At 40.3% G+C, this 27,959-nt stretch overlaps 1 protein-coding gene across 1 annotated transcript; it reads right to left on the bottom strand.

Moving 5' to 3' along the window:
• Positions 1-16,154: 16,154 nt before the first annotated feature.
• LOC122029689 (7-deoxyloganetin glucosyltransferase-like) lies at positions 16,155-17,573 on the bottom strand. Its single transcript, XM_042588780.1, has 2 exons — positions 17,297-17,573; positions 16,155-17,224 (listed from the first exon to the last, which is right to left on the bottom strand). The coding sequence occupies exons 1-2, from the start codon at positions 17,490-17,492 to the stop codon at positions 16,290-16,292; spliced, it is 1,131 nt and encodes a 376-aa protein (XP_042444714.1). The 5' UTR covers positions 17,493-17,573; the 3' UTR covers positions 16,155-16,289.
• Between the last annotated feature and the right edge of the window lie 10,386 nt (positions 17,574-27,959).

The raw sequence follows: 27,959 nt of genomic DNA, 5'->3' as shown, positions 1-27,959 counted from the left end.
CACGCCAATCCCGCTCCCGAGTCGAGTGGACGATCCGTCCACAAATATTTTCCACATAGCTTCGGGCTCTGGATTTTGCACTTCGGTGACAAAATCTGCCAAGGACTGTGCCTTTATCGCCGAACGGGGTTGATACTGAATGTCAAATTCGCTCAACTCTATTGTCCATTTGATGAGCCGTCCGGACGCTTCTGGCTTCAACAGCACTCTTCCCAATGCGCTATTTGTCCGGACGATGATTGTATGTGCCAAGAAATAAGGATGAAGTCGCCGAGCGGCGAGGACCAAAGCAAAAGCCAGCTTCTCGAGCCCAGTGTAGCGAGATTCAGCGTCTTTTAAAATATGGCTCAAGAAGTACACTGGTTGTTCTTCTCCGCTCGTCCTCACTAATGCCGAGCCTACTGCCTACTCGGTTGAAGATAAATAAATACAGAGCGGCTCACCTACAGCTGGCTTGGCTAGCACGGGCAAAGAGTTCAGATATGTCTTCAGTTCTTCAAACGCCCGATCGCATTCCTCGTTCCAATGGAACTTAGTAGCTTTGCGCAGGATCTTGAAAAAAGGGAGGCTCCGGTCGGCAGTCTTGGAGATGAATCTGGACAACGTAGTTATCCGACCGGTCAGGCGTTGTACTTCCCTTAGATTTCTTGGGGGCGGCATATCTTGCAGCGCTTTAACCTTGCTGGGATTTGCTTCTATGCCCCGCTCGGTCACTATATAGCCCAAAAAATGCCCGCCTTTTGCTCCGAACAGACATTTCTGAGGGTTGAGATTGACTCCATACTTCCTCAGCGTTCGGAAGGTTTCCTCCATGTCAGTAAAAAGATCGGCCGCTCGGACGGACTTGATTAGAATATCATCCACGTACACTTCTAAATTACGTCCGATCTGCTACTTGAATACTTTGTTCATCAAGCGCTGGTAAGTTGCTCCTGCGTTCTTCAATCCGAACGGCATTACATTGTAGCAGTAAATGTCGTCAGCCGTGACGAAGCTAACCTTCTCTTGATCCTCTCGCGCACCCGGCTGTGGAGTCCACCAGTTGATCAATCCGAGGCAGAGGGTAGAAATCTTTTGGGCATGCTTTGTTGAGATCCCGGAAATCGATGCAAATCCTCCACTTGTTGCCCGGCTTGGAGACTAGCACTACATTTGCGAGCCAGCTCGGGAACTGGACCTCCCTTATATGACCGGCCTCCAGGAGCTTCTCGACCTCCGCTCGGATGATGGCGTTTTGTTCGGCGCTGAAGTCCCTCTTCCTTTGCTTCACCGGCCGAGCGTCCGGTCGGACGTGAAGTTCATGCTGTGCTATGCTTGGCGAAATTCCCGGCAGCTCATGCGTCGACCAAACGAAGACATCACAGTTTTTCTGGAGACATTTGATCACCTCCTCTTTCTGGCTTGCCTCCAGATCGGCCGCAATAAATGTGGTGGCCTCCGATCGGGTTGGGTGAATCTGCACTTCCTCTTTTTCTTCATAAACTAAAGAGGGTGGTCTTTCAGTAATGGCGTTCACCTCGATACGCGGCATCTTCCGAGCGGAATTAGCTTCAGCTCGGACCATCTCGACGTAGCATCGCCGAGCCGCCAGCTGATCTCCTCGTACTTCTCCCACTTTATCTTCCACCGGGAACTTGATTTTCTGGTGGAAGGTGGAGACGGCCGCTCGGAACTCGCTGAGCGCCGGTCGCCCCAAGATGACATTGTATGCAGAGGGAGAGTCGACCACGACGAAGTTGGCAATCCGCGTCCTTCTGAGCGGCTCCTCTCCCAGCGAAATAGCCAGTCGGACCTGGCCGACCGGTAGAACTTCATTGCCCGTAAACCCGTAGAGGGGGGTTGTCATGGGCAGCAGCTCGGCTCGATCAATTTACAGTTGGTCGAAGGCCTTTTTGAATATAATATTGACCAAGCTTCCTGTATCGATGAAAATGTGGTGAATAGTATAGTTAGCTATTACCGCTTTGATGAGGAGAGCGTTGTAATGTGGCACTTCGACTCCCTCCAAGTCCCTGGGCCCGAAACTGATTTCGAGCCCGCTCACCCGTTCTTGGCTGCAACCGACCGCATGGATCTGGAGCTGCCTGACACTTGCCTTCCGTGCTCTGTTGGAGTCACCTCCGGTCGGCCCGCCAGCGATGATGTTGATTTCGCCGCGGGACGTGTTGCTTCTATTTTCTTCTTCTCGAGCGGACGACCTAGGTCGCTCCCTAGACACCCGGGGATAATCCTCGTGCCTTTGAGGATGATGCTGTTAGAGTGTATACTGAAAGCCTAAGCTTTTGTAAACATTTATTTTAAATAAAGAATCACATTTGGTCAAATTGTCTACATTTAGTTGTAGTTGTTCAATTAATTTATATTGTAGATAACATAGTATGTGGTGCCACATACAGAAGATGATGTTATCAGTACCTTATAAATTATAAACTATAGCTCACGACCAAAATGGAAAGGAACAAACCATTGGAAGGTCGTAGTGTAATTAGGAATTAGTTTATCTTGACTATATAATTACACTAGTACACTTAGAGTGTATTGAGTAGGACCATTTGAGGTTGTTTCTTTTATACTGACTTTATAACGGAACAAATACTTCAGTTATTATGGAAGTGTGTACTCTTAATCCTAATATAATAACAAGCACATATATTTGATATTTATTTCTTTAATTTATCAATGGGTGAGATTTAGTTCGATGAATCAATAAGCCCGATAAGTTGGGAAATGATATCACTTATAGTGTGTGTTGTTGATTATAGAAGGAAACTGTGTCCTAGTAATCTAGGTTGATAATGTCCTCAAGATGAGCTCATAAAGATTGTTATGTTAAACCCTGCAGGTGGACTTAGTCCGATATGACGATAAGGTTGAGTGGTACTATTCTTGGATTAAGATATTAATTAAATGAGTTGTCAGTAACTCACTTAATTAGTGGGCATTCGACATCTTAAACACAGGGAGACTAACACACTCATAATAAGAAGGAGCCCAAAAATGTAATTTGGGATTGGTGCGGTAGTTCAATAATAGTTCTCTAGTGGAATGAATTATTATTGATAAAATTAAGTTGTGTGTTCGGGCGAACACGGGATGCTTAATTTTATCGGGAGACCAAAACCAATTCCTCCTCTCGATCTCTATCGTAGCCTCTTATTTATAGAGTAATATACCCACCTATACCCACCTTCATACCCATGATAAGGGGGCTGACCAAGCTAGCTTGTGGTTCAAGCTAGGGCCGGCCAAGCCTTGGAGCTTGAACCCAAGCTTAGGTGGCCGACCCCCATTAAATTTAAAAGAATTTTAATTTTAAATTTTTCTTATGTGGAAGATATAATTTATTGAAGAGAATTAAAATTAAAATATCTCTTTTACAAAAGATTAAGAAAAGAGATTAGATCTCTTTCCTTATTTGTAGATAGGAAAGATATTTTATTTTTTCTCTTTGAAAATTATTCACATGTTGAAAGATTAAAATTATAGAAATTTCTTTTTATCAACCATGAAGGGATTTTAAAGGGAAATTTTATTTTTTAAAATTTCCAAACACAAATAAGGAATTTTTAATTGTTGATTGAAAATTATCTTGTTTGCTCTCCATGAGGTGGTCGGCCATTACAAGTTTAATTGGGAAATTTTATTTTATTTTTCTCAATTAATTCATGTCAAGGAAAATTAAGGAAATTTTATTGTAATTAAATTTCCTTATTTACCAAAGCTAAGGAATATAAAAGAGAGGGTTGGGGTGCCTTCATGAGACACAACCTCTATTATTCTCTCCCTCTTTTCCTTGGTGTTGTGGCCGGCCATCCTCTCTCCCTCTTTGTGGTGGCCGAAACCTTCTCTTGCTTGGAGCTCTTGTGGTGGCCGGATACTACTTGGAGAAGAAGAAGAAGAAGGAGAGAAAGCTTTCATCCCTTGGAGTTTAGTTGGTGTTTTTTCTTCATCCTTGGTAAAGCTTTTGATTTGGCCAAACCTAGCAAGGAGGAGAAGAAGGTGCTTTGGTGGTCTTCATCTTGGAAGATCGTTACCCACACAACGTCCGAGGTTAGAAGAGGAATACGGTAGAAGATCAAGAGGTCTTTCTAGAAGGTATAACTAGTATTTTTCCTTTCCACATCATACTAGTTATTTTTGGAAATAATACCAAATACAAGAGGCATACGATTTTAGTGTTTCGAATTTGTTTTCGATGTAATGTTCTTTTGTTTTTTTTTCCTTGTGATTTGATTGTTCTTTTCGGTTGACCTAAAGTTATTTTAGGAAATTAAATATTAGCTTTCCTTAAAAGGTTTTGTCTAGTCGGTGGTGGTTGCTCCCATATCCAATAAGGCAATAAGCCTCGCCACGTTAGTACTGGGAACCAATTATGGAAATTAATATTTAATGGAATTAATAACCTAGGTGAATTGGATTGAACGTGTTAAGTTCCGCAGGAGATCCAAGTCAAAACCTAAAAGAACAAATAGATTAAATTTGGATCAAACATGTTAAGTTCCGCAGGTGATCCAAGTTTAATTTAAAAGAACACATGGTAGCTAGGAAAAAGGTTCAGACCTTTGTACAAAATTTTTGTACAGTGGAACCATTAGGTTTTCCAAGTAGCAACCAACAATTGGTATCAGAGCTAGAGTTTTGCCTCTGTGTATTTTGGTATTAGTTTAATTATGCACATGACATACATAATTTAGGCAGGTTAATAGTAGGATGTGCTAACTTTGTGGATGCAGGATCCAACTATTATGACTTATAGTTTTCTTTATGTGTGTGATTGGACCCTTGGACATGTCAAGGGCAATTATATGTGTGTGCATGATTGTATTATAAAATACAGCAGGAGTTGTATTTAGTTTTATTAGGATTTTATTTTTGATCTAGTTACATGTACATTCCTTCGAGGAATATAGGATCGAAAAATGTAAAATTCTATTTGTGTCGTGGATCAAATCTTGCAAGGCGTGGAACCTTTTGAGGACCAGAGGCGCAGCGGAACAAGGAGCAAGATGGATGCGACAGCAAGACCCGGTGGCGGTGGCCAAATAAGGCAGCAGCTAGGGTTGGCGACACACAGAGGACAACAATAGATAAAAGCCATAATAGTTGAAAATTAGTTTTTCATTTATTGCTTTTATATTGTGTTGTGTGTGCATGTTAGTATACATGTCTAGTAGGCTAGCATAGTTAAAATTCCTCATTTATAAATAACTAAGTGGGAGAGGGATTTTAAATAAATTCCACGGTCTCCATTACTGGTTTGTAAGTGATGCAAACAAGCTTGCGCGTTGGCTCTGAGTGCCTTCCTCCATATCGGATGAGCTTGTTTGTGGATCACTAGAACAAACTTTCATTTTGGATGACTATAGGAAGTTAATTAAGAGCGTGTGATCTTCCCCATCGGAAGGGGCACAATCTTATTAATGGACTTAGTGTCAAGTAGTGGTATACACTTAGGCACGTCTAATAGTATCCTCCCCATCGGAGTCACTGCTATTATTCGTGTGACCAAAGGATACCAACTATTAATTTTATTTGTCAAAAAGTTAGGTTGACAAGATAATAAAATTAATGGGTTGAAACCCTCCTTTTACAAATGTTGAATTTGTATACGTCCACACTATCGTGGCATACAAAATTCACGGTGTTTCGAGGTGTTGGTTAATTTAAAATAGTATTGTTTGAGGAATCAATATTATTCTAAATTTAGAGTTCTGACCAAAAGTTATTTGTGATTCTTAGGATGACTTTCAACCCACTATCCATCATACTACAATAGAATAAACTTACTGGTTCTAATTACATAGATTGGAAAAGGAACCTGGACATTGTTCTTACTGCTGAAAGCTATAAGTTTGTACTGACTGAGCCTTGTCCTGATGCACCCACTGGTGAATCTACCCAAGAGGAGATTGAATATCATAGGAAATGGGTAAAAGCAGATGAGATAGCGCGGTGTTACATTTTGGCTTCAATGTCAAATGTATTGCAACATCAGCATCAAGATTTACCAACAGCTTATGATATTATGAACAATCTCAAGGAACTCTTTGGTCATCAGGATCGGGCTTCTAGACAAGAAGCCATGAGAAAGATAATGACAGCCACCATGCAAGAGGGTACTCCTGTGAGGGATCATATCCTAAAGATGATGGCTTATCTGAACGAAATACAGATCCTTGGAGGAGAAATTGATGGGGAAACCCAGATCAATATGATCCTCCAAACACTACCTAGAAGTTTTGAGCAATTCTGCCTGAATTACAATATGAACAAAAGGGTATATTCATTGGCGGAACTACTGACAGAACTTCAGGCAGCAGAAGGTTTGTTTCGTCACAATTCTCATATTCACTATGTTGAAAATGGTTCTACTTCTAAACCGAAAGGAAAGAAGAAGAAGAAACAAGTTGGTACAGCAAAGAAAGTGAATAAATCTCAGAGTACAGGACCTAAAGCTGGAATGAAGAAGCCGAAGGGCAAGTGCTTCATTTGCAAGCAGTCAAGGCATTGGAAGGCGGACTGTCCTCGTAGGAATCAGAACAACAAAGGTATATCTCATGCTCTAGTTGTTGAAACATGTTTAGCGGTGTTATCTACCAGCACATGGTGTGTAGATACGTGAGTCACTGATCATGTCTGCAATTCCTTGCAGGGGTTCCAGGAAACCCGACGACTAACTGAAGGAGAGATTACCGTCTACATGGGCAATGCTACTAAGGTGGCGGTTGTTACAGTGGGAGACGTCTACTTATCTTTTAATAAAAATAGAAATTTGGTTTTAAGAAATTGTCTTTATGTACCCAATTTTAGAAAGAATTTAATTTCAGTTTCTAAACTATTTTTAGATGGATATTCAGTTTCCTTTAGTAACGATGTAGTTATTAAGAGAAATAAAGTGATTATCTGTTCTGGTGCATTAGTTGGCAATTTGTATACTTTAAATCCAATTTCTCCCACAAAGCAAAACAAGGAAATTTATAACTCATCTTCTAACTCTAATAAGAGAAAAGAACCTTCGAAAATGAACCAAGCATATCTTTGGCATCTAAGGCTTGGTCATATTAACTTAAGTAGGATTCAGAGGCTTATAGCCGATGGGCTTTGGGTTCATTAGAGTTGGAAAATTTTCCAACTTGTGAATCTTGCTTGGAAGGTAAAATGACCAAGAGGCCTTTTAAGGCCAAGGGGTATAGAGCCAAAGAAGTGTTAGAATTGGTTCATTCTGATTTATGTGGTCCTATGTCTGTCCAGGCAAGAGGTGGTTTTGAATATTTTATCTCTTTTATAGACGATTATTCAAGATACGGATACATTTACCTAATGCGCCGCAAGTCTGAGTGCTTTGATAAGTTCAAAGAGTACAAGGCTGATGTGGAGAAACGGCTAGGTAAAAGTATCAAGACACTACGGTCTGATCGTGGTGGCGAATACCTCTTAGGAGAGTTTAGGAATTACTTATCAGAGGCCGGGATTCAATCCCAACTGTCTGCACCTGGTACACCCCAACAGAATGGAGTGGCAGAACGAAGGAATAGGACTCTTATGGAAATGGTTAGATCGATGATGAGTTATTCAGAATTACCAAATTCATTTTGGGGATACGCTCTGGAAACAACAGTGTACATTCTGAACTTAGTACCTTCTAAATCAGTTTCTTCTACTCCCACAGAATTGTGGAATGGGCGAAAGCCCAGTCTAAAACATATTCGGATTTGGGGTAGTCCAGCACATGTGCTGAAACCATATGCTGATAAGTTAGAATCTCGTACAGAAGTTCGCGTGTTTGTGGAGTATCCCAAAGGAACAAAAGGTGGTTTATTTTATAGTCCTAAAGATCAGAAGGTCATTGTTAGCACCAATGCCCAGTTTTTAGAAGAAGACTATATAATGGATCACAAGCCCAGTAGCAAAGTTGTTTTAGAAGAACTTAGAGAGAATACGTCTACTTCAGTACCAACAGTACAAGATGAAGTACCACAAGAGACTGCAACACGTGTCACACATGATACACAACCACAGACAGTGCCTCGTCGTAGTGGGAGGATTGTAAGGCAGCCAGAAAGATTCATGTTTTTGGGAGAGTCTTCGGACTTGATCCCGGGTAAACATGAACCTGATCCCCGAACATATGACGAAGCACTCCAAGATATAGATGCAGCATCTGGGCAAAAGGCAATAAATTCTAAAATAGAGTCTATGTACTCTAATAAGGTCTGGGAGCTTGTAGAACCACCTGATGGTGTAAAAGCCGTAGGATGCAAGTGGATCTACAAAAGGAAAAGAGGGACAGACGGGAAGGTAGAAACCTTCAAAGCTAGGCTTGTTGCGAAAGGGTACACTCACAAAGAGGGAATCGATTATGAGGAGACCTTTTCACCGGTAGCTATGCTTAAGTCTATCCGGATACTCTTATCCATTACTGCTCATATGGATTATGAGATTTGGCAAATGGATGTCAAGACAGCTTTCCTTAATGGAAGTCTTGAAGAGAACATCCATATGAAGCAACCAGAAGGGTTTATTGAAAAAGGCAAAGAGCATCTAGTGTGCAAGGTCAATCGGTCCATTTATGGACTAAAACAAGCTTCAAGGTCTTGGAACATCCGGTTTAATGAAGTAATCCAGTCATATGGATTTATTCAGTGTCCGGATGAGTCTTGTGTATATAAGAAGTGTAACAGAAATGTGGTGGTATTTCTTGTACTATACGTAGATGATATTTGTTAATTGGCAACAATGTCAAGGTATTATCGGACGTAAGGGTATGGTTGTCCAAACAATTTGATATGAAGGACTTAGGAGATTGTGCACACATTCTTGGGATCAAAGTTACAAGGGATCGCAAGAAAAGAATGTTGTGTCTATCCCAAACTTCATATATAGATACAATCATTGCTCGTTTTAGCATGCAGGATTCCAAGAAAGGTTTCTTACCTTTCAGGCATGGAGTAGCTCTATCTAAAGAAATGTCTCCGAATACATCAAAGGAGATAGAGGACATGAAAGCAGTTCCTTATGCTTCGGCTGTAGGAAGCCTAATGTATGCAATGCTATGTACGAGACCTGATATCTGTTTTGCCGTGGGCATGGTTAGCAGATATCAGAGTAACCCTGGACAAGGACATTGAACTGCGGTAAAGCATATATTAAAGTACCTGAGAAGGACTAGAGATTATATGCTAGTTTACCAAGCAGACGATTTGCTCCCTGTGGGTTACACGGATTCAGATTTCCAATCAGATAGGGACAACAGTAAGTCTACATCAGGCTATGTATTTACTTTAGGAGGTGGAGCCATTGCATGGAGGAGTGTTAAGCAGAAATGCGTTTCGGACTCAACCATGGAAGCTGAGTATGTAGCAGCCTCTGAGGCGGCTAAAGAAGCAGTATGGCTCAGGAACTTTCTAATGGACTTAGATGTGATTCCTGGTTTGCCCAAAATCATCACAATTTATTGTGATAATAGCGGTGCAGTTGCAAACTCGAAGGAACCACGAGCCCATAAGGCAAGTAAACATATAGAGCGCAAGTACCACCTGATACGAGATATCGTGAAGCGAGGAGAAGTTGTCATCGCCAAGATTGCATCAGCAGATAACCTGGCAGATCCTTTCACTAAGGCCCTTCCAGCAAAAGCTTTCGATCGGCATGTGGAGGGAATGGTAATCAGATGTATGGCAGAAGATATGGCAGCTTAGTCGTTAGTATAAGTGGGAGATTGTTAGAGTGTATACTGAAAGCCTAAGCTTTTGTAAACATTTATTTTAAATAAAGAATCACATTTGGTCAAATTGTCTACATTTAGTTGTAGTTGTTCAATTAATTTATATTGTAGATAACATAGTATGTGGTGCCACATACAGAAGATGATGTTATCAGTACCTTATAAATTATAAACTGTAGCTCACGACCAAAATGGAAAGGAGCAAACCATTGGAAGGTCGTAGTGTAATTAGGAATTAGTTTATCTTGACTATATAATTACACTAGTACACTTAGAGTATATTGAGTAGGACCATTTGAGATTGTTTCTTTTATACTGACTTTATAAAGGAACAAATACTTCAGTTATTATGGACGTGTGTACTCTTAATCCTAATATAATAACAAGCACATATATTTGATATTTATTTCTTTAATTTATCAATGGGTGAGATTTAGTTCGATGAATCAATAAGCCCGATAAGTTGGGAAATGATATCACTTATAGTGTGTGTTGTTGATTATAGAAGGAAACTGTGTCCTAGTAATCTAGGTTGATAATGTCCTCAAGATGAGCTCATAAAGATTGTCATGTTAAACCCTGCAGGTGGACTTAGTCCGACATGACGATAAGGTTGAGTGGTACTATTCTTGGATTAAGATATTAATTAAATGAGTTGTCAGTAACTCACTTAATTAGTGGGCATTCGACATCTTAAACACAGGGAGACTAACACACTTATAATAAGAAGGAGCCCAAAAATGTAATTTGGGATTGGTGCGGTAGTTCAATAATAGTTCTCTAGTGGAATGAATTATTATTGATAAAATTAAGTTGTGTGTTCGGGGCGAACACGGGATGCTTAATTTTATCAGGAGACCAAAATCAATTCCTCCTCTCGGTCTCTATCGTAGCCTCTTATTTATAGAGTACTATACCCACCTATACCCACCTTCATACCCATGATAAGGAAGTCGGCCAAGCTAGCTTGTGGTTCAAGCTAGGGTCGGGCAAGCCTTGGTTCATGGGTGGCCGGCCCTAGCTTGAACCCAAGCTTAGGTGGCCGGCCCCCATTAAATTTAAAAGAATTTTAATTTTAAATTTTTCTTATGTGGAAGATATAATTTATTGAAGAGAATTAAAATTAAAATATCTCTTTTACAAAAGATTAAGAAAAGAGATTAGATCTCTTTCCTTATTTGTAGATAGGAAAGATATTTTATTTTTTCTCTTTGAAAATTATTCACATGTTGAAAGATTAAAATTATAGAAATTTCTTTTTATCAACCAGGAAGGGATTTTAAAGGGAAATTTTATTTTTTAAAATTTCCAAAGACAAATAAGAAATTTTTAATTGTTGATTGAAAATTATCTTGTTTGCTCTCCATGAGGTGGCCGGCCATTACAAGTTTAATTGGGAAATTTTATTTTATTTTTCTCAATTAATTCATGTCAAGGAAAATTAAGGAAATTTTATTGTAATTAAATTTCCTTATTTACCAAAGCTAAGGAATATAAAAGAGGGGGTTGGGGTGCCTTCATGAGACACAACCTCTATTATTCTCTCCCTCTTTTCCTTGGTGTTGTGGCCGGCCATCCTCTCTCCCTCTCTTGCTCTTTGTGGTGGCCGAAACCTTCTCTTGCTTGGAGCTCTTGTGGTGGCCGGATATTACTTGGAGAAGAAGAAGAAGAAGAAGGAGAGAAAGCTTTCATCCCTTGGATTTTGGTTGGTGTTTTTTATCCTTGGTAAAGCTTTTGATTTGGTCGAACCTAGCAAGGAGGAGAAGAAGGTGCTTTGGTGGTCCTCATCTGGAAGATCGTTGCCCACACAACGTCCGAGGTTAGAAGAGGAATACGGTAGAAGATCAAGAGGTCTTTCTAGAAGGTATAACTAGTATTTTTCCTTTCCGCATCATACTAGTTATTTTTGGAAATAATACCAAATACAAGAGGCATACGATTTTAGTGTTTCGAATTTGTTTTCGATGTAATGTTCTTTTATTTTTCTTTTCCTTGTGATTTGATTGTTCTTTTCGGTTGACCTAAAGTTATTTTAGGAAATTAAATATTAGCTTTCCTTAAAAGGTTTTGTCTAGTCGGTGGTGGTTGCTCTCATATCCAAGAAGGTCATGTGCCTCGCCACGTCAGTACTGGGAACCAATTATGGAAATTAATATTTAATGGAATTAATAACCTAGGTGATTTGGATCGAACGTATTAAGTTCCGCAGGAGATCCAAGTCAAAACCTAAAAAAAAAATGGATTAAATTTGGATCAAACGTGTTAAGTTCTGCAGGCGATTCAAGTTTAATTTAAAAGAACACATGGTAGCTAGGAAAAAGGTTCAGACCTTTGTACAAAATTTTTGTACAGTGGAACCATTAGGTTTTCCGAGTAGCAACCAACAGATGCCGCTCGGGAGACTGTCGCTGTCGCCTGTCAGATATACGCCGATCAGCTTCATGGTGTTGCTGTCGCCTGTCGGATGATGGTGAGCGACGACGGCTACTCCGAGGAGCGGGGTGGGTGATCAGGGGAAGGCTCCGGCAATCTCTTGTGTTATGCGTGTCAGTCCGGTAGAACGAGCAAAACATAGGTGTCCATACCTTCTTCTTTAGTTTGGGTCGCTCGGCAGCTACCTCTTGGACTGCTTGGGACCTCGCGTGGTGAGGGCGGACTGCTTCGGCCCTCGGTCCTCTGGGCGGCTCCTGGCGACTGGCAAACTTCCGCTCGGCAAGGGCTAGCCGCTCAGTTGGAACTTCTTTTCTTCGGGCCGCCTGGGCTTCCTCCACATTAATGTACTCGTTGGCCCAGTGTAACATATGATTGTAGTCTCGGGGCGGCTTCCGAATAAGTGACCGGAAGAAGTCACCGTCAACGAGGCCTTGCGTGAACGCATTCATCATCGTTTCTGAGGTGGTCGTTGGAATATCCATGGCCACTCGGTTGAATCGTTGGATGTATGCTCTGAGCGACTCCCTTGGCTCTTGCTTGATGGCGAATAAGCTGACACTAGTCTTCTGGTAACGCCGACTGCTTGCAAAATGGTGGAGGAAGGCCGTGCGGAACTCCTTGAAACTTGTAATGGATCCGTCCGGCAGCCTCCGAAACCACCGTTGAGCCGATCCCGAGAGGGTGGTAAGGAACACCCGGCACTTTACTCCATCTGTGTATTGATGTAAGGTAGCCGTGTTGTCGAACTTACCAAGATGATCGTCCGGGTCGGTGGTTCCGTTGTACTCACCGATTGCCGGGGGCACATAGTGCTTTGGTAGAGGGTCCCGCAGAATGACCTTTGAAAATTGTCGGTTGATCCGCTCGGGGGAGGCGTCCGTTCGGGGGGTCTTGCCTTTTCTGTTGTCTCGCAGAGGCGCCTCGTCGGACGAAGATCCTCGATCACGGTTAACTGTTGCGGCTTCAGGAGGCATACGAAATAGGGCCCGATGAAATGGAACCGTGGCCGGTGGTGCTTCCGCTCGGCCTCCCGATGCGGACGTCGCTTGTTGCTCCATCCGCTTGGCTTGTGCCTTCTGTTTTTGTTCCACAAGCTTAGCGGCTCTTGCCTCGATCAGAGCGTCGAACTCCTCCGTGGAGAGCATCACCGTATGCGGTCATCCAGCTTCGTCCATTGCTTCCGCTCGGATGCAAGTGCGTTCCCACAGACGGCGCCAAATTGATCCTGTCCGAGCCCTGAATCAACGGACGCTGGGGACGTGGCGCTCCCTGCTGGCTCCTCGTACGCTCCGATGATCCTGCAGCAAAACCGAGCCGGGTGGGGTTTCCCGGCGCCGGCCCTCCGACGATCAAGTCAGGCAAGGGGGAAAATAATGAAGTGGCTCCAAATATCCTAGATTGCATACCTCCGGCGAAGTCTGAGGGCTCTTATATAGAGTTATGGTAAGCCTGGCGCGCATACATCGAGGCGTACACGTGTCCTGCACCATACTTCAGTATGGGCTTGTCAGAAGAGCGTGTCTGACGCCATGCTGCTACAGTCTGCGCACCTCCTTGATGGGACAAAAGAACCTTCCATCGTACGATTCTGCATATGTCCTGGTCATCGATCATGCCTGTTGTCAGCGACAGAGGTTATTAGGATGACGTCCCTACTGTCCTGTGTCTTTTGGTTTCATCCTCTCGAGCCAAGCGTCCGGCTGCTCGGCAGCTCCTTACCTTCGACCCGTCGTGGATGTTGGTCTGTCCGGGGGAGATTCATGGTCCCCTGCTCGGACGAACATTCTGGTCTTGTTGCCTGACGCCTTGGCCGAGCGGACAGGCCGCTCGGCCTTGTACCCTTGCCTTGGACCACGGCCGAGCGAACCCCCGCTTGCCCATATAGCCTTTTTACCTTGCGTCTGAAACCTGGGCTCATGGCCGGGTTATAGTTCCTTCGGCTGGAGGGCATGGCCGGGCGATTGGCATAGGGTGCCCGCTCGGCGAGCCCACGGGGTTGACCCCTCTTAACTCCTGACCCCTACGTGTCGTTGACCTGTTGCCCCTGAGGGCCCCCAGCCTTATCGCCGGACCAGAATCTATCTGAAGGATTTAGCATGAAACGGAATGGATCTTTGTTCAGTGTTTTATGTTGGAAAATTAATAGGACGACATTTTAATCGGAACTCCATAATTTGATTTTCAAAATATACCTCCTCATGCACTCTTAAATTAAATTATACGGACTAATATCATCGGTGATGGTTAGATCCTCTTGTGATCCCAATTTACTCTTCGATAGAAAATTTCAAATCAAATTGGTCATCCTAAATTTTAACAACTTGGTTAATCAATATTTTAATCTAGCAATTAAGGCGTAATGGGATCTTCATAGTGCCATAGTTTAATCCTCCGTTGGATATGCATGTGTCGACACTAAATTTAATAAAAAAAACTTATGTTGGACGGTCGTGGGATGAAGTATCCATGAGAAAAAAAAAAAATCACAGTGCTTATCTTCACAAACAGAGTACTGATGTCTGATAACGATATTACTTGAACAGCAAATGATGACTGAGGAGGTTGGTTGTCAATGCCTTGTTACGGTGCTTTTCATGGGTCAGGGCCCGTCACCACTAAAGTTAATTGGATCGTGAAAATAGGATATTGAATTATAAAAAAAATAGAGTAATCTTGATCCAAGTTTAGATCAAAGTGTTCCACCTTGAACCATCTTTATACAAATCAGTAAAATTAAATATTCGATTAAAATTAAACTGATCAAATTAAATAAATCAAAAATTGAATAAATTGAAATTTTTTTAAATCAACTGAGCTACTCAAATTTTCCTTAAAAATCAAACTGAACAACCGATAAAATATCGATTAATTCGATTTTCAACCTAATTAATTTAAATTTTAAAATTTTATTCAGTTTTAATTTTAAAAAATAAAAAATTTATTTAATTAATTATATTTTTAAATAAAAATAATTAAATTAATATTCTTATTATCTTTGTACTGATAACATATTAGATTTCTATGCAAGGAAGAGGCTCCTGTTAGACTAGAATATTTTTACATAAACCCTCATTCATCATAGATGAAAGTTGAGGTACTATCATCATAAATCCCTCGGAAGAGTCATCCTAAATCTCTCAAAAGACTTTTCGATTACTTTCATTTTTTTTTTCTTTGTTGAATAAGTGTGAATGGAGAATAGGTGGAAGAGAAGAAGCTTCATTGTGAATGAGACTTTAGTCCCACATTGGAAGTTTTAAGGTAAGTTTGTTGGTTTATATTGATTCACATGCATTGAAGATGTGAACAAATACATAGAGAGAGGCTCTCTCTCACGCGTGAATGTGCACGGGGGTGCAAATCCAGGGCCCGAATTACACTGAACCAAGTTGGCGCGACCTACGCACATGAATGTTGGACTGGTCAGGATAAAATTTGCCCAAGCTGAAGCACAGCCGAAGGTCGAGGTGAATCTGTTTCAAGGAAACTGCTATTCCTCGGTGCCCCTAACCCGTTAGGATCAAGCATATTAGTTAGGAAGAATTTATCTTTCCCTTCGATTTTCATATTTTATAACTTCCACGGAGGATGGATCTAGTAGTTAATATATGAAGTATTATCACAATGAGATCTGGGGTTCGAATCTCGACAAAACAGGTAAATATCTCCCTTATGTGCTAGTCCCTATTCTCTTATGTGCTAGTCCCTATGCAGGTAAATATCTCCCTTATGTGCTAGTCCCTATTCCAAAGGCTAGTAGTTGTCCGCTCATTTAATAACAATCTCTTAATCTCCTCTTTCGATAATGCTCCATTATTAATAATGGTTAGAATATTCATATTTTCTTATTAAAATGTATAATTTAAAATAAAAAAATTATTTTATTATATTCAAGATTGATTGATATCTTGGCATAGGAGAAAAGAGAAAACAGGATAATATGATAGAATGATAGATTGTCGATCAAGGACCCCACCTTCCTAACAAGGTCGGTACAGTAATTCAACGACACGTATATTTATTCAATATAGAAATTCGGATTACACTGATACAAGACATTAAAATTATGAGAAATTACAATTCCGTTAACGTAATAGTTGCTATATTCATACCTTGTTCTTCTAATCTGCTTTCACTCTTTTGTAATTATCTCCTTGATGAGCCTCTCTAAATTTATCCAAGATCCACCGCCAGCTTTGGCTGCCTCAAATGCTTTCTCTTGCCATTCCATTGCTTTCTTCTTCATCTCCTTCCCCTTCTGCCCTCTCATCAGCTTCTCGATTAATCTCGCCACCTCTTCCCTCTTTACATCTTCATTAATCTCCATCCCAATGCCCCAAACCGAGCATATGTACCTGCAATTTATTTGCTGATCCCCAAAGAATGGCCAACAGATCATGGGAACCCCTGCGGAAATGCTCTCCGTTATAGAATTCCATCCGCAATGGGTCAAGAAACCTCCGACCGCGGCATGAGACAACACTCTCTGTTGCGGGCACCAGCTTGTGATGAAGCTCCTTCCTTTGGTCGTCTCCGAGAACTCTTGTGGCAACAACGCTGTGCCGCCCACAACAAGGTCAGGTCTAATAGCCCAAAGGAACGCGCACCCACTGTCGGCCAGACCCCATGCGAACTCCAACAGCTGTTCACTCGTCAAGTTTGCCATACTACCAAAGTTGACATACAACACAGAACCCGGTTCCTTCTCGTCTAACCATTCCACGCAACCAAAGTCCTCTTTCCACAGGTTTAATCTACCGAACAATGCGATTGCTGAATCATTGGGAATGTACTGAGAAAGCAGGCACATGGGACCGACGTCGAACACCGGAGGTAGCATTGATGAACATGCATCAAGCAGTGGTGATTCTAATTCAGAGAACGAGTTGAAGATCATTGCCGTGGCTTGGTGAGAAGCATGAGTCTCATCGATGATAAGGTTGAGCAATATGTCCTCTCGGTTGGTGGTTCGTACGAAACTTGTCAAGTCTCTCATTCGGACTTCTATCATGCCTGGTCTCCGATCAATGACGGTATCCAGGTAACCATTTGTAAGATCATCTTCGCCTAATAAATTTGACCATCATGCATTAGTTGACTGTCTAGAGCCATCTTTCAACTTTAATTAGCTACACTTACTTTTCAATGGGATGATTCCCCTCTCCATCAACTCCTTGCAGTAGTAGAAGTCCAAGAAGCCACACACGCTAGATGGGCAGTAAAATACATTAGGGATCCCCAATTTGGCGGTGGCATTAAGGGTAAAGCTGGCGAAACAGTCCGAGATCACGCAATTAACGGGCGGCACTGGCACACCAGAGTTCGGATCGTTCATTGCAGATAAAAGCTTGAGAAATGAAGCAGGGCAGTTGTTTTTGATTGCTAGACTGTAATTAGGAATGTCTTGCCTGTGTTCGTCGCCGTCGTTGAAGGGCGAGATCCCGTCGGGGATGCTGGCGAAGCGGAAGTCAGGGAGGCCGTCGAGGGAGGAGAGTGATTCGGGATTCTTGAGGAAGCGATGGTGGACGAAGTCGGTGTTGACAAAGGTGATGAAGAAGCCCTTGGAGTGGAGGACTTTGGCGAGGTTGAGCATGGAGTTGATGTGGCCTTGAGCAGGGGCTGCCATGCACACGAGATGAGCTTTGGTTGAGCACTCCATGTCTTGGTCTTGTTTGCCTTGCCTCGGATAGAAACTAACATGCATGGAGGAGCCAATTCGAGCTTTTATGTATCTCCAACAATATTGTACTAATAAAAGCTGTCGATTGAAGAAAAAACGATACCGAGATTAATTAGTTGGTGTTGCAGTGCAAATAATCCTCAGACAAAGCTTTCGATGTACTCTGATAAGTCTTTTGATCTTTATATAGAATCTTATTATCATTGTGGCAGATTGTTTTCATTGACCAAAATGCTTTCTTGTTTTGTGATATCAGTTTTCGTGGGAGCCAAGGATGCATTAATTAACTCTATGCTGACTAAGATGCTTTATTATTTTCTGATATCAGTTTTCGTGGGCGCCAAGGATGCATTAATTCAATGATAAATTAGGTAAGAATATGAGAAGATCAATGTTCTATAAAAATTTTTTATTGACCATCAAAATACTCATTATGGCAAATTCAGAAGTCCACCCAAAGATGCATTAATTAACTTTATGTCGTTGGATATTGATTTACAGGGACAAAGACAATAAGTTGGCAGGGGTGGTTTTGTCGTTGACTGCAGGCAGATTAAGACCTTGTCAACATGGACAGATCTACGCAGGAGAGCAAACACTAAATAATAATAAGAAGAATAATAATAACGGTAAATTAGAAAAAAATCCTCAATCATAATGTTAATTTTATATGTAATCCTCATGTCCAAAAAATTTTATTTCCACTCTCTGCATGCAAAGTATTACTTGTTTCAACTCCTTCATGCAAATATTGATACATAAATTGCCCTTCAAATTTTTTAGGTACAAAAATTTTAAAATTGAGTACAAAAAGTTCAAAAATAAGTATAATTCTTCTTAAAGTCAGTACTTTATATTAAAAATCGAGTATATTTTTTATCAAAATTGTCCCTCTTATTTTTTAGGTATAAAAAGTCTAAAAATAAGTATAATTCATGTTAAATTCAGCACTTTACACTATAATCTAGTACTCTATACTAGAATCGAGTATATTTTCTATCGAAATTAACCCTCATATTTTTCGGTACAAATAGTCTAAAAATGAGTATAATTACTATTAAATTCAGCACATTAAACTGAAATCGAGTATATTTTGAGGTGAAAAAAGAATCGTACTCAATTTGATAGAAAATATATTAGATTCTAAGTTAATATACTCAATTTAAGAGGATTTATACTGATTTTTAGACTTTTTGTACTTAAAAATACCATGGGCAATTAGGTAAAGATATTTGACTGGGGAGTGAAAATAAAGATTTTCATGGATGGGGACTACATGTAAAGATTTGTTTGTCAATAGAGACTGCATGTAAAATTACCCTAATAATAATAATAATAATAATAATAATAATAATAATAATAATGATTTAGAAATGAAAATTTAGGATGAATATTTTTCATCCTAAAATCACAATAAATTTGACGATAAAAATAAGATTTGATCCAAATTAACAACGAAAATCTATAACAAAATATTTTCGTTGTAAATTCTCAATGAAAATCATTTTTGTTGCAAAATTCATCCCAGATTCTGGAACGAATTCAGGATTCATCCCAGATTGAAAAAATTTTAAAAATATATTAAAAAAATTATAACAGACGAATCCATGAATTTGTCTCAAAAATGATTTTTTTTTTTTAAAAATAATCGAAAACCTTAAATATGGACATAGAGACATCGGAATTTCATGAAACAAATTTCTATGTGTTCGTATCATTTTCCTGATCATAAAAATGTCCTCATCCATAATTTTGACCTAATATTTTGAGCGTGGTGATTTTTTAACCCAAATTTGACGTAATTTGGGTTAAAAAAATTGTCACACTCAATAAATTAGATCAAAATTATAAATAAGGATATTTTTACAATTAGGAGAATGATATGAACATATGGAAACTTATTTCATAGAATTCCGATATCTCTAGATCCATATTTGACCCTTCCAATTTTATTTATCTTTTTTTAAAAAAATTTATATTCTGGGACGAATCTAGGATTCGTCCCAAATTTCGAGATGAATCCAGGATTCGTCCCAGATTTTTGGGACGAATCCATGGATTCGTCCCCAATTCTAGGGCGAATCCTGGATTCATCCCAGAATTGATTTTTTTTTTAAAAAAAAAGAAAAAGTAATCGGAAACCTTAAATATGGACCTAGAGATATTGGAATTTCATGAAATAAGTTTCTATATGTTCGTATTATTCTCCTAATCGTAAAAATATCCTCATTCATAATTTTGACCTATTATTTTGAGTGTGGTGATTTTTTAACCCGAATTCGACGTAATTCGGGTTAAAAAATTGTCACACTCAATAAATTATATCAAAATTTAAAATAAGGATATTTTTACGATCAGGAGAATGATATGAACACATAGAAACTTGTTTCATAAAATTTCGATATCTCTAGATCCATATTTGACCCTTCCGATTTTATTTATCTTTTTTTTTAAATTTTCTATATTCTGGGATAAATCCAGGATTTGTCCTAGATTTCGGGACAAATCCATGGATTCGTCCCAAAATTGATTTTGTTTTAAAAAAAAATAATAATTGGAAGTCTTAAGTATGGACCTAGAGATATCGAAATTTCATTAAATAAGTTTTTATGTATTCGTATCATTCTCCTGATCGTAAAAACATCATCATTCATAATTTTGACCTAATATTTTGAGTCTGGTGATTTTTTAACCCAAATTTGATGTAATTCAGGTTAAAAAATTATCACACTCAATAAATTAGATCAAAATTGTTGGTGCAATATTCCCTAGGTCAAGGTTGACCTGGTTGACTGAGCTTGAATTGGTTTAAGCTCGAGTCTTGATGTTTGAGTTTCGATGTTTGACAATACATGTAGACAAGACATGGAGATTGCAGGTGCAATTGTTCATGTCGTAAGATTGTGAAGGAGAGTAAAGTAGGTCAAGTTTTGACTGGATACTTGACTGAAAAATCCTGGTGAGTGAAGCCATTTAGAAGGAAAGTCCTGGTGAGTGAAGCCAGGCAGAAGGAAAATCCTACTGAGTGAAGCTAGGTGAAAGTCTCGGTGAGTGAAGCCGGACAGCTTAGAAATCTTGGTGAGTGAAGCTAGGTGAAAGACCTAGTGAGTGAAGCTAGGCAGTATGGGAAGTCCTAGCGAGTGAAGCCAGGCAAATGAGAAGTCCTGGTGAGTGAAGCCAGGCACAGGAAATCCAGATGGATCAAGGTTGATCAGACATCTGGTGGGGATAAGTCCAAGTGGGTCAAGGATGACCGGATGTAACGACCCAACTCCTGGGTACTAGGCTGTGAGCCGGATCGCTACATTAACTACTGGAACTACTGTGCCGTACTGTGCGGAAAACTAGGTAAAATAAAATTTTCACTAACTGACTCTATTAATCTGATAACTGATGCACCCATGCTGTTATAAGGAAGGATTCAAGACCCTTTCCGGTTGGTGTACATGTGCTAAGGAGAATGCTTGACCTCCCATCTGAGCTAGGAACTCAAACTAACTTCCCAGCTAGCTGCTGATCGATCCACGGATCGATCAATCTTACTGCGATTCGGCCTTGGATCGGTCTGAGAACGATCCGGAGGTCGGATCGGCGATCGATCCGGTGTGTCTGGATCGGTGCGGATCGATCCGTGCACCTGGCGCCGAGATGCTTCTTGCCGATCTTTGGATCGGTCGGTGACGATCCATGCACTGAAATTTCCTCAGAGGCTCTTGTATCGATGGATCGGTCGGTGGCGATCGAGGAGGATCTGATAGCATCTATCTCATTGGATCGGTCGGTGGCCGATCCGACTTCAGACCACGATCGATGCAGGCACCGATCGATGTCTCGATTTCACTCGAGAGTTCGATTTCAGCACTTTGGCGTGCCAAAACATCACACAATAGTTCTAAAACAATGAAGATACATTCTAGCATATAAGTACTAATGTTCTAAACATGATAAGCTAACAAAACATAGTTACTAAGCTAGAACAATTAGTAACAAGACTAAGTATCAAACTAGACATGATAAGTGCTAAACTGAAATAAAAACGTATAGATCCCAAGGATCTTTATTCCAGACCCCTTGCACACACACATCATCGTAGCATCGCCCTCCAGCCTCCGCTAATCCACTTTTCTTTTACCGGTATCTGCAGTATAAGAAAAGTAGTATCTGTAAGCCAATAAGCTTAGTAAGAAACCATCTACCTCACAAAAACATGCAACGATGCGATTATGTTTTAAAACATGCGATTTGAAACTAAACTGAGCATGCAAGCATGGCATGGTATGGTATCACACAAAGCATGGCATAACATATATACTGAACATGGCATATTTATAAACCGAGCATGAATGAACTAGTTATGCATATATCTAAATCTTACGAACTCAAATCATGTAAATTGAACCTGAACTGAATGAACGCTAAATTTGTGTTCTCATCATCGGTTTCAAATTTGAAAACTATACATATAGTAGATGAAAATACTAAACATGCTGTCTGGCAAATGTACTTACTTTGCGCGCATCCCTACGAGACCCGGGATTGCAAGTTCGGAATCAGGGTTACTAGGTTATCCGAACCTAGGGACGATGTGGGAGTCCACCCATGGATATCTGATCCAAGTATTGCCAACTGAATAAAAGTAAAATCTTGAATACTGTTTTATTTTACTTTGCTGTTCTAGGTTATCTGAACCTAGAGCTAGGTTATCTGAACCTAGAGGCTACTGTGGGAGCCTACCCAATGGATATCTGATCCATATAGCTGTGATAACTGATAACCAACTGAATAAAAAATGTTTCTAATATATTTTACATGCTGTTAGGACGCCTATTGGTGCATCCTTCTGAACTGGGCATTCTACCGAATGCTTGGTGTGCACTAAAAACACACCCTAAAACTGAGAACTGTAAAATTACTGAACTAACGCCAAAACTAACAAGCGAGAGCGATTATACTGCAGGTGAGGGGTTTCTTACCTCAATCGCAAGGTTTTCTTACGATTCTATTCGCTAGGTGTTTCCGGAAAACTGTCCGCTCGACGAACCGCTTCCGTCCTCGCGTTCCTCTCGCGGAGAAGGACCCTTTTTGGGTTGGAGTCATCGCCGGGAGATGTTCCCTTGGCCCTTGGGGCTTGGTGTACCGTGCGTGAGGGAGAGGAGAAGGAGGAGTCGGCGTGAGGGCTAGGGTGAGGAATAGGTCACGGTAAAACCAATATAAAATAACCCAAATCCCAACTTAAGTTTATATTTATATTAAGTGGTTCAATGAACCCAACTCTAATATAAATATATTTGGTTCTCCTTCCTTTCAGCACGGCCCTGCTGGGTTCACCGGTTACTAAACTTATCCGTAAACCATAGGTCTCGGGTTCGATTCCCGCCTAAGCTATTTTACGGTTCCAATTATTTTTGCTGCTTCAGCTACTCGGAAAATTCCGGAAAAATATCTAAAAATTCCAGAAAAATCATACTATATTTCTAAAACAAATTCTGGAATTTTTCGGGCTTTACACCGGACACTTGGCACGAGGAGAAAAGTCCAAGTGGGTCAAAGGGATTGACCGGAGACTTGGTGAGGGACACCTATCAGGTCAAGGATGACCGGATGCTAGGCGTGATGTACCAACAAGTCATGGTTGACCGGATGTTGGATTTAGGGACTCTTGGACTTGATTGGGCAAGTCCACATGGGCTGGATCGATCAACCGATCGATTGGCTCATGCCCAATCGATCGGTTGATCGATTGGGAGAGTGGCGATCGCACAGAACAGCTCTGGATCGATCGGTCGATCGATTAGGAGTCGCGATTCTACGCGATAAGCCCTGGATCGATCAGCCAATCGATCCAGGCATTTTCCGAGAGCACAGAGGCACTCTGGATCGATCGACCAATCGATCCAAAGCCTCCCCAATCGATTGGGAGCAATCCGATCGATTGGGATTCGACCGTTGGCGCGGATAAAGCCGTTGGCGAGCGTTTTTCTGCGACCACTTCCTCTCTTCTCCACAAGCGATCACGACAGCTTCTCCACAGCAATTTTTCTTCTCTCATCGCCAGTTCTTGAAGGATCTTGGAGAGACATCCAAGTCAAGAGGCGTGTTTACAACAAGAAGAAGAAGCTAGGGTTAGGGTTTCATTGTACAAATCTTGTAAGCTTTCCCTTGTATTTGCTTCTCTTTGTTTCTTGTTGTATTGAGAGTATTGTATGGCTTATCCGCCTTCGGTAGTTACCGAAAAGGAGTGTTTTTATAGTGGAGGGTACGTGAGTGTGTGGATCCTTGGATTAGTCACCTCTTCTTGAGGTGGATACCAAGTAAATCCTTGTGTTAGCATTGTAGTTGTTGTTTCTTGTATTTTCCGCTGCATATCTTTGAAGAAACAAGCAACGAAGAGCACGATGAGCGCGAAGAGCTATTCACCCCCCCTCTAGCTACATATTTGGTCCCAACAAGTTGTATCAGAGCGAGAAAGCTCTTCACCGGAATCATTGCCGGAAGGGGCAACAAAGCTAGAGGGTGTAGAAGTTGGAGCAAATTCTATCAAGTCAAAGACTTCATCATCAAGTTCAACTTCAAATGGAATTCCAAGATGGTCTTGGATTCGACACAAGGGTACCTCCACCATTCACAATGATGAGCTTCGATCTTTGGAGATCAAGGATCGAGAATTTCTTAATGGTGGAGATAGAGCAATGGTTTGCTCTAATGGAAGGCTTCGAAGCTCCAAAGAATTCAAAGGGCAAAATTCTCAAGAGGAGCAAGTGGAGCAAGACCAAATCCAAAGATGTGAGGCCAATGACAAAGTGACCAAGCTTTTGGTCAATTTATTGTCAAGCAACATCTTGGAGCAAATTGGAGATTTTGAAGATGTCAAAGAGCTATGGAGCAAATTGGCCAAGATTCGTGAGATCCCCTCCACTGTACCAATCCAAGAAACATCCAAAGAGGGCGACTCAATGGAGCAAGATCAAGAGGAGGAGAATTCCGAAGGTGAGAGATGCTCATCTTCCGAAGAAGAAGTCCAAGAAGCTTCATCTTCAAAGGAATGCAATGAAGAGGGCAAGTAGAGGGCATACTCCTTGTTCCATGTACAAGATGAAGATGAAGAAGCCTCCACCTCTAGGATTGAGGGGGAGTGTAGATCATTGACACCGGAGCAAGAAGAAGCCTCTACATCCGGGTCAAGAGAAGAAGAGGATGAAGAAGCTTCCACCTCCACAAGTCAAGCCAAATCAAATGGAGGATCAAGTGTCATCCCTACACATGAAGGTATAAGTGTTTCAATTAGAAATAAAAATCATATTATATGTTTTGAGTGTAGGGAACATGAGCATTATAAGAGTAAATGCCCCAAATTGGCCAAGAAGAAGGACCAAGTGGCACTAAAGGGCAAAGAGAAGCCTAAGGAGATCGTTCCTGGAACAAAGAAGAGAAAGGAGCATATTGTGTGCTTCTCTTGCAATCAAAAGGGACATTATTGGAGTCAATGTCCCAAGGGGAAGAGAACGGTCAAGGCTCAAGGAGGAAGCACAACTCAAGGGGGAGCCTCTAAGGTAAAACGAAAGGTATCATTTATTGAGCCTACCCCTTTGAAAAATAGTAAAAAGCATGCTAGTTCAAATTTTTATCATTTTAATGCTATTTACCACAAAAATAGGAAGCATGATGGCATTAAGGAAAAACATGTAGCTTTTCATGCTAAAACCACTTAACCTAGGGTTAGGTAGGTAAATAAAAATTTAGGCAAGAATTCTAAGGATTTTAGTTATAAGCCTAGAAACAAAAATGCTCAAGGATTTAATGAAAAAACAAAATCTAGGGATTTATGGGAAGAGAATCAAGTCTTGAGGTCAAGACTTGATAAAATGGAAAAGACCCTAAAAAGGATGGAAAATATCCTTAAAGGGCAAAATGAGCATAACCTAGGTTTAGGACAACAAAAGTCATCCAATGCCCATAGAGGTTTGGGATACAAATCAAAGGCTAAGAAGGATGTAATTTCTTACCATAGGGTTTCATATAGCTATGGAACTGAGTCTAGGTTAAATGGTCAAGTCAAAAATACTAGGAAGGTTATTCCTAAGAGTATTTTTGCAACAAAAGTGACTAAGACTTCTAAGAAGTCCAAGAAAGTCACAAAGAAGGTCACAAGGGAAGAAATCCCTAGAGTTGACCTAGAAAATGTGACCAAGACATCTAAGAAGCCTAACAAGGTCACTAAGAAGGTATCTAGGGAAGTTATCCCTAGTTAATACCTAGAGCATCCAAGGAGCACCAATAGGTTTTGGGTTCCTAGGAGCATTTTCTCTACCCCTTAGATGGGTTAGAGAGTGTCAACTCTAATTGAAAGGGTAGTTAACCCAATCATGATAAAGTTGGCACTCTAAGAGCATTTTCAAGGTTATTGTTAACCTTTGAAAATGATAAGGATTAATGGCTTACTCTTGGAAAGAGTAAGATGTGCCAAAAATTTGAGTATTTGGATATAGTTTTAATTGGCACAAAAAATCAAGTCTAAAGAAATGCCAAGTTGGGATGTTGGCATTCTATTGGGAAGTTAAAGGCAAGTCTAAGCCTTATTTTAATTTCTTACTCTTTAAAAGAGTAATTTGTGCCAAAAATTTGAGGTTTTTTTTAAATTTAAATTGGCACAAATTAGGAAAATCAAAAGAAATGCCAAAATTGGGTTTTGGCATTTCTTGGGAAATAGTGGGCAATCTAGGGTTAAATTTTAATTTAGCTAAGGGTTAAGGATACTTAGAGAGATAATCTAGGTATTTCTTTTATGCTAATTTGTCATGCTTTATTTGCCCATCATATGTCATGGCATCATGTTTATTTTTGCATTCATGTTTTATTATGAAAAACACAAAAATACCATGTCATGTCATACATACATCATGCAGTTATAGGAAACTTTCTTTTGAAAATTATTTCTTTTTTATGTATGTCATAACATATCATGCACTATTTTAATTCCTTGCAATTTAAGGACAAATGACATTTATTAACAAATCACATCCTTGGTGGATGTTCATAATTGCAAAATGCCTAGATCGATATGCATGATCCCTAGATTAGGGCAAAATCAAAAGTTTACATCTCACTAAGAACTATAAGGTGACTTGTATGTGGTTTCGTACACATTAAATACAAGTGAGATGTTAGGATGATGAACAAAACTCAAGATGTTGATTTAGTGCATTCTTGTGAGTTTTAAGTTCATCAAAACACATAGTTATGTGTTTTCCAATCATTGGGAAAGCTAATGTATAAGTCATGTGCATTGAGCCCAAAGAACATGGTTGGAAATTAGTTTTGAAAATAGTTTTAAAATGCTTTTTGAAAACCTTGATGAAGACTATCTTTTGATAGTACTCATCATTGAAAAGTTAGACACAAACTAGAAGAAAACACTAAAGTTTTTACAAGTTTTCTAGTTTGTGTCAATCTTGGAAAATATGAAGTATTTTCTTAGAAAACTATTTTTCCTTGATAGTATATGCCCTAAGGAATGTCTACATGAATTTTCATAATTTTTTGAATTTTGTAGAATTTTTGGGGAGTTTCTGAAATTGACTGAAATTGAATTTCAGCCTTTTCAGAGCTTCAATCGATCAACCGATCGATTGAAGTGCCTCAATCGATCGGGCGATCGATTGAGAAGGCATTTCTCGCGAGCAGAAGCTCGCTGGATCGATCAGCCGATCGATCCAACGCAGTCTGAATCGATTAGTGGATCGATTCAGAAGAGTTCAATCGATTGGGACCCAACTCCAATCGATTGGGGATGCTGATTTTGGCTGGGAAAGCCTGGTTTCAGCATTTTGAACCCCTTTTTAGTCTAGGTAACCACTCCTAACCCCTCAAACACACATTTGTATACATTTAGGGGGAGTTTTCATGATGAAAACAAGGATGGATTGGTTAAGGGAGACTAAATAGAGGTTTAGGTTGAGGTTTGGTTTCAATATTGAATTTTTGAACCTCAAAATTTCTAAATTTGGGTTTCCTAAAGGTTTAGGGATTCCAAGTTATTGTTGGTGCAATGACAGAAGTTACGTACATGTCTTTAGGGGGAGTTACTCTTTAAGGACATGAAAACTTATTTTTCATACACCTTGG

Source organism: Zingiber officinale, chromosome 10B (genome assembly GCF_018446385.1).
Source record: "Zingiber officinale cultivar Zhangliang chromosome 10B, Zo_v1.1, whole genome shotgun sequence".
Classification (NCBI taxonomy): Eukaryota; Viridiplantae; Streptophyta; class Magnoliopsida; order Zingiberales; family Zingiberaceae; genus Zingiber; species Zingiber officinale.
Note: the sequence above shows the minus strand (reverse complement) of the source record. Positions and strands in the feature narration are given on the sequence as shown.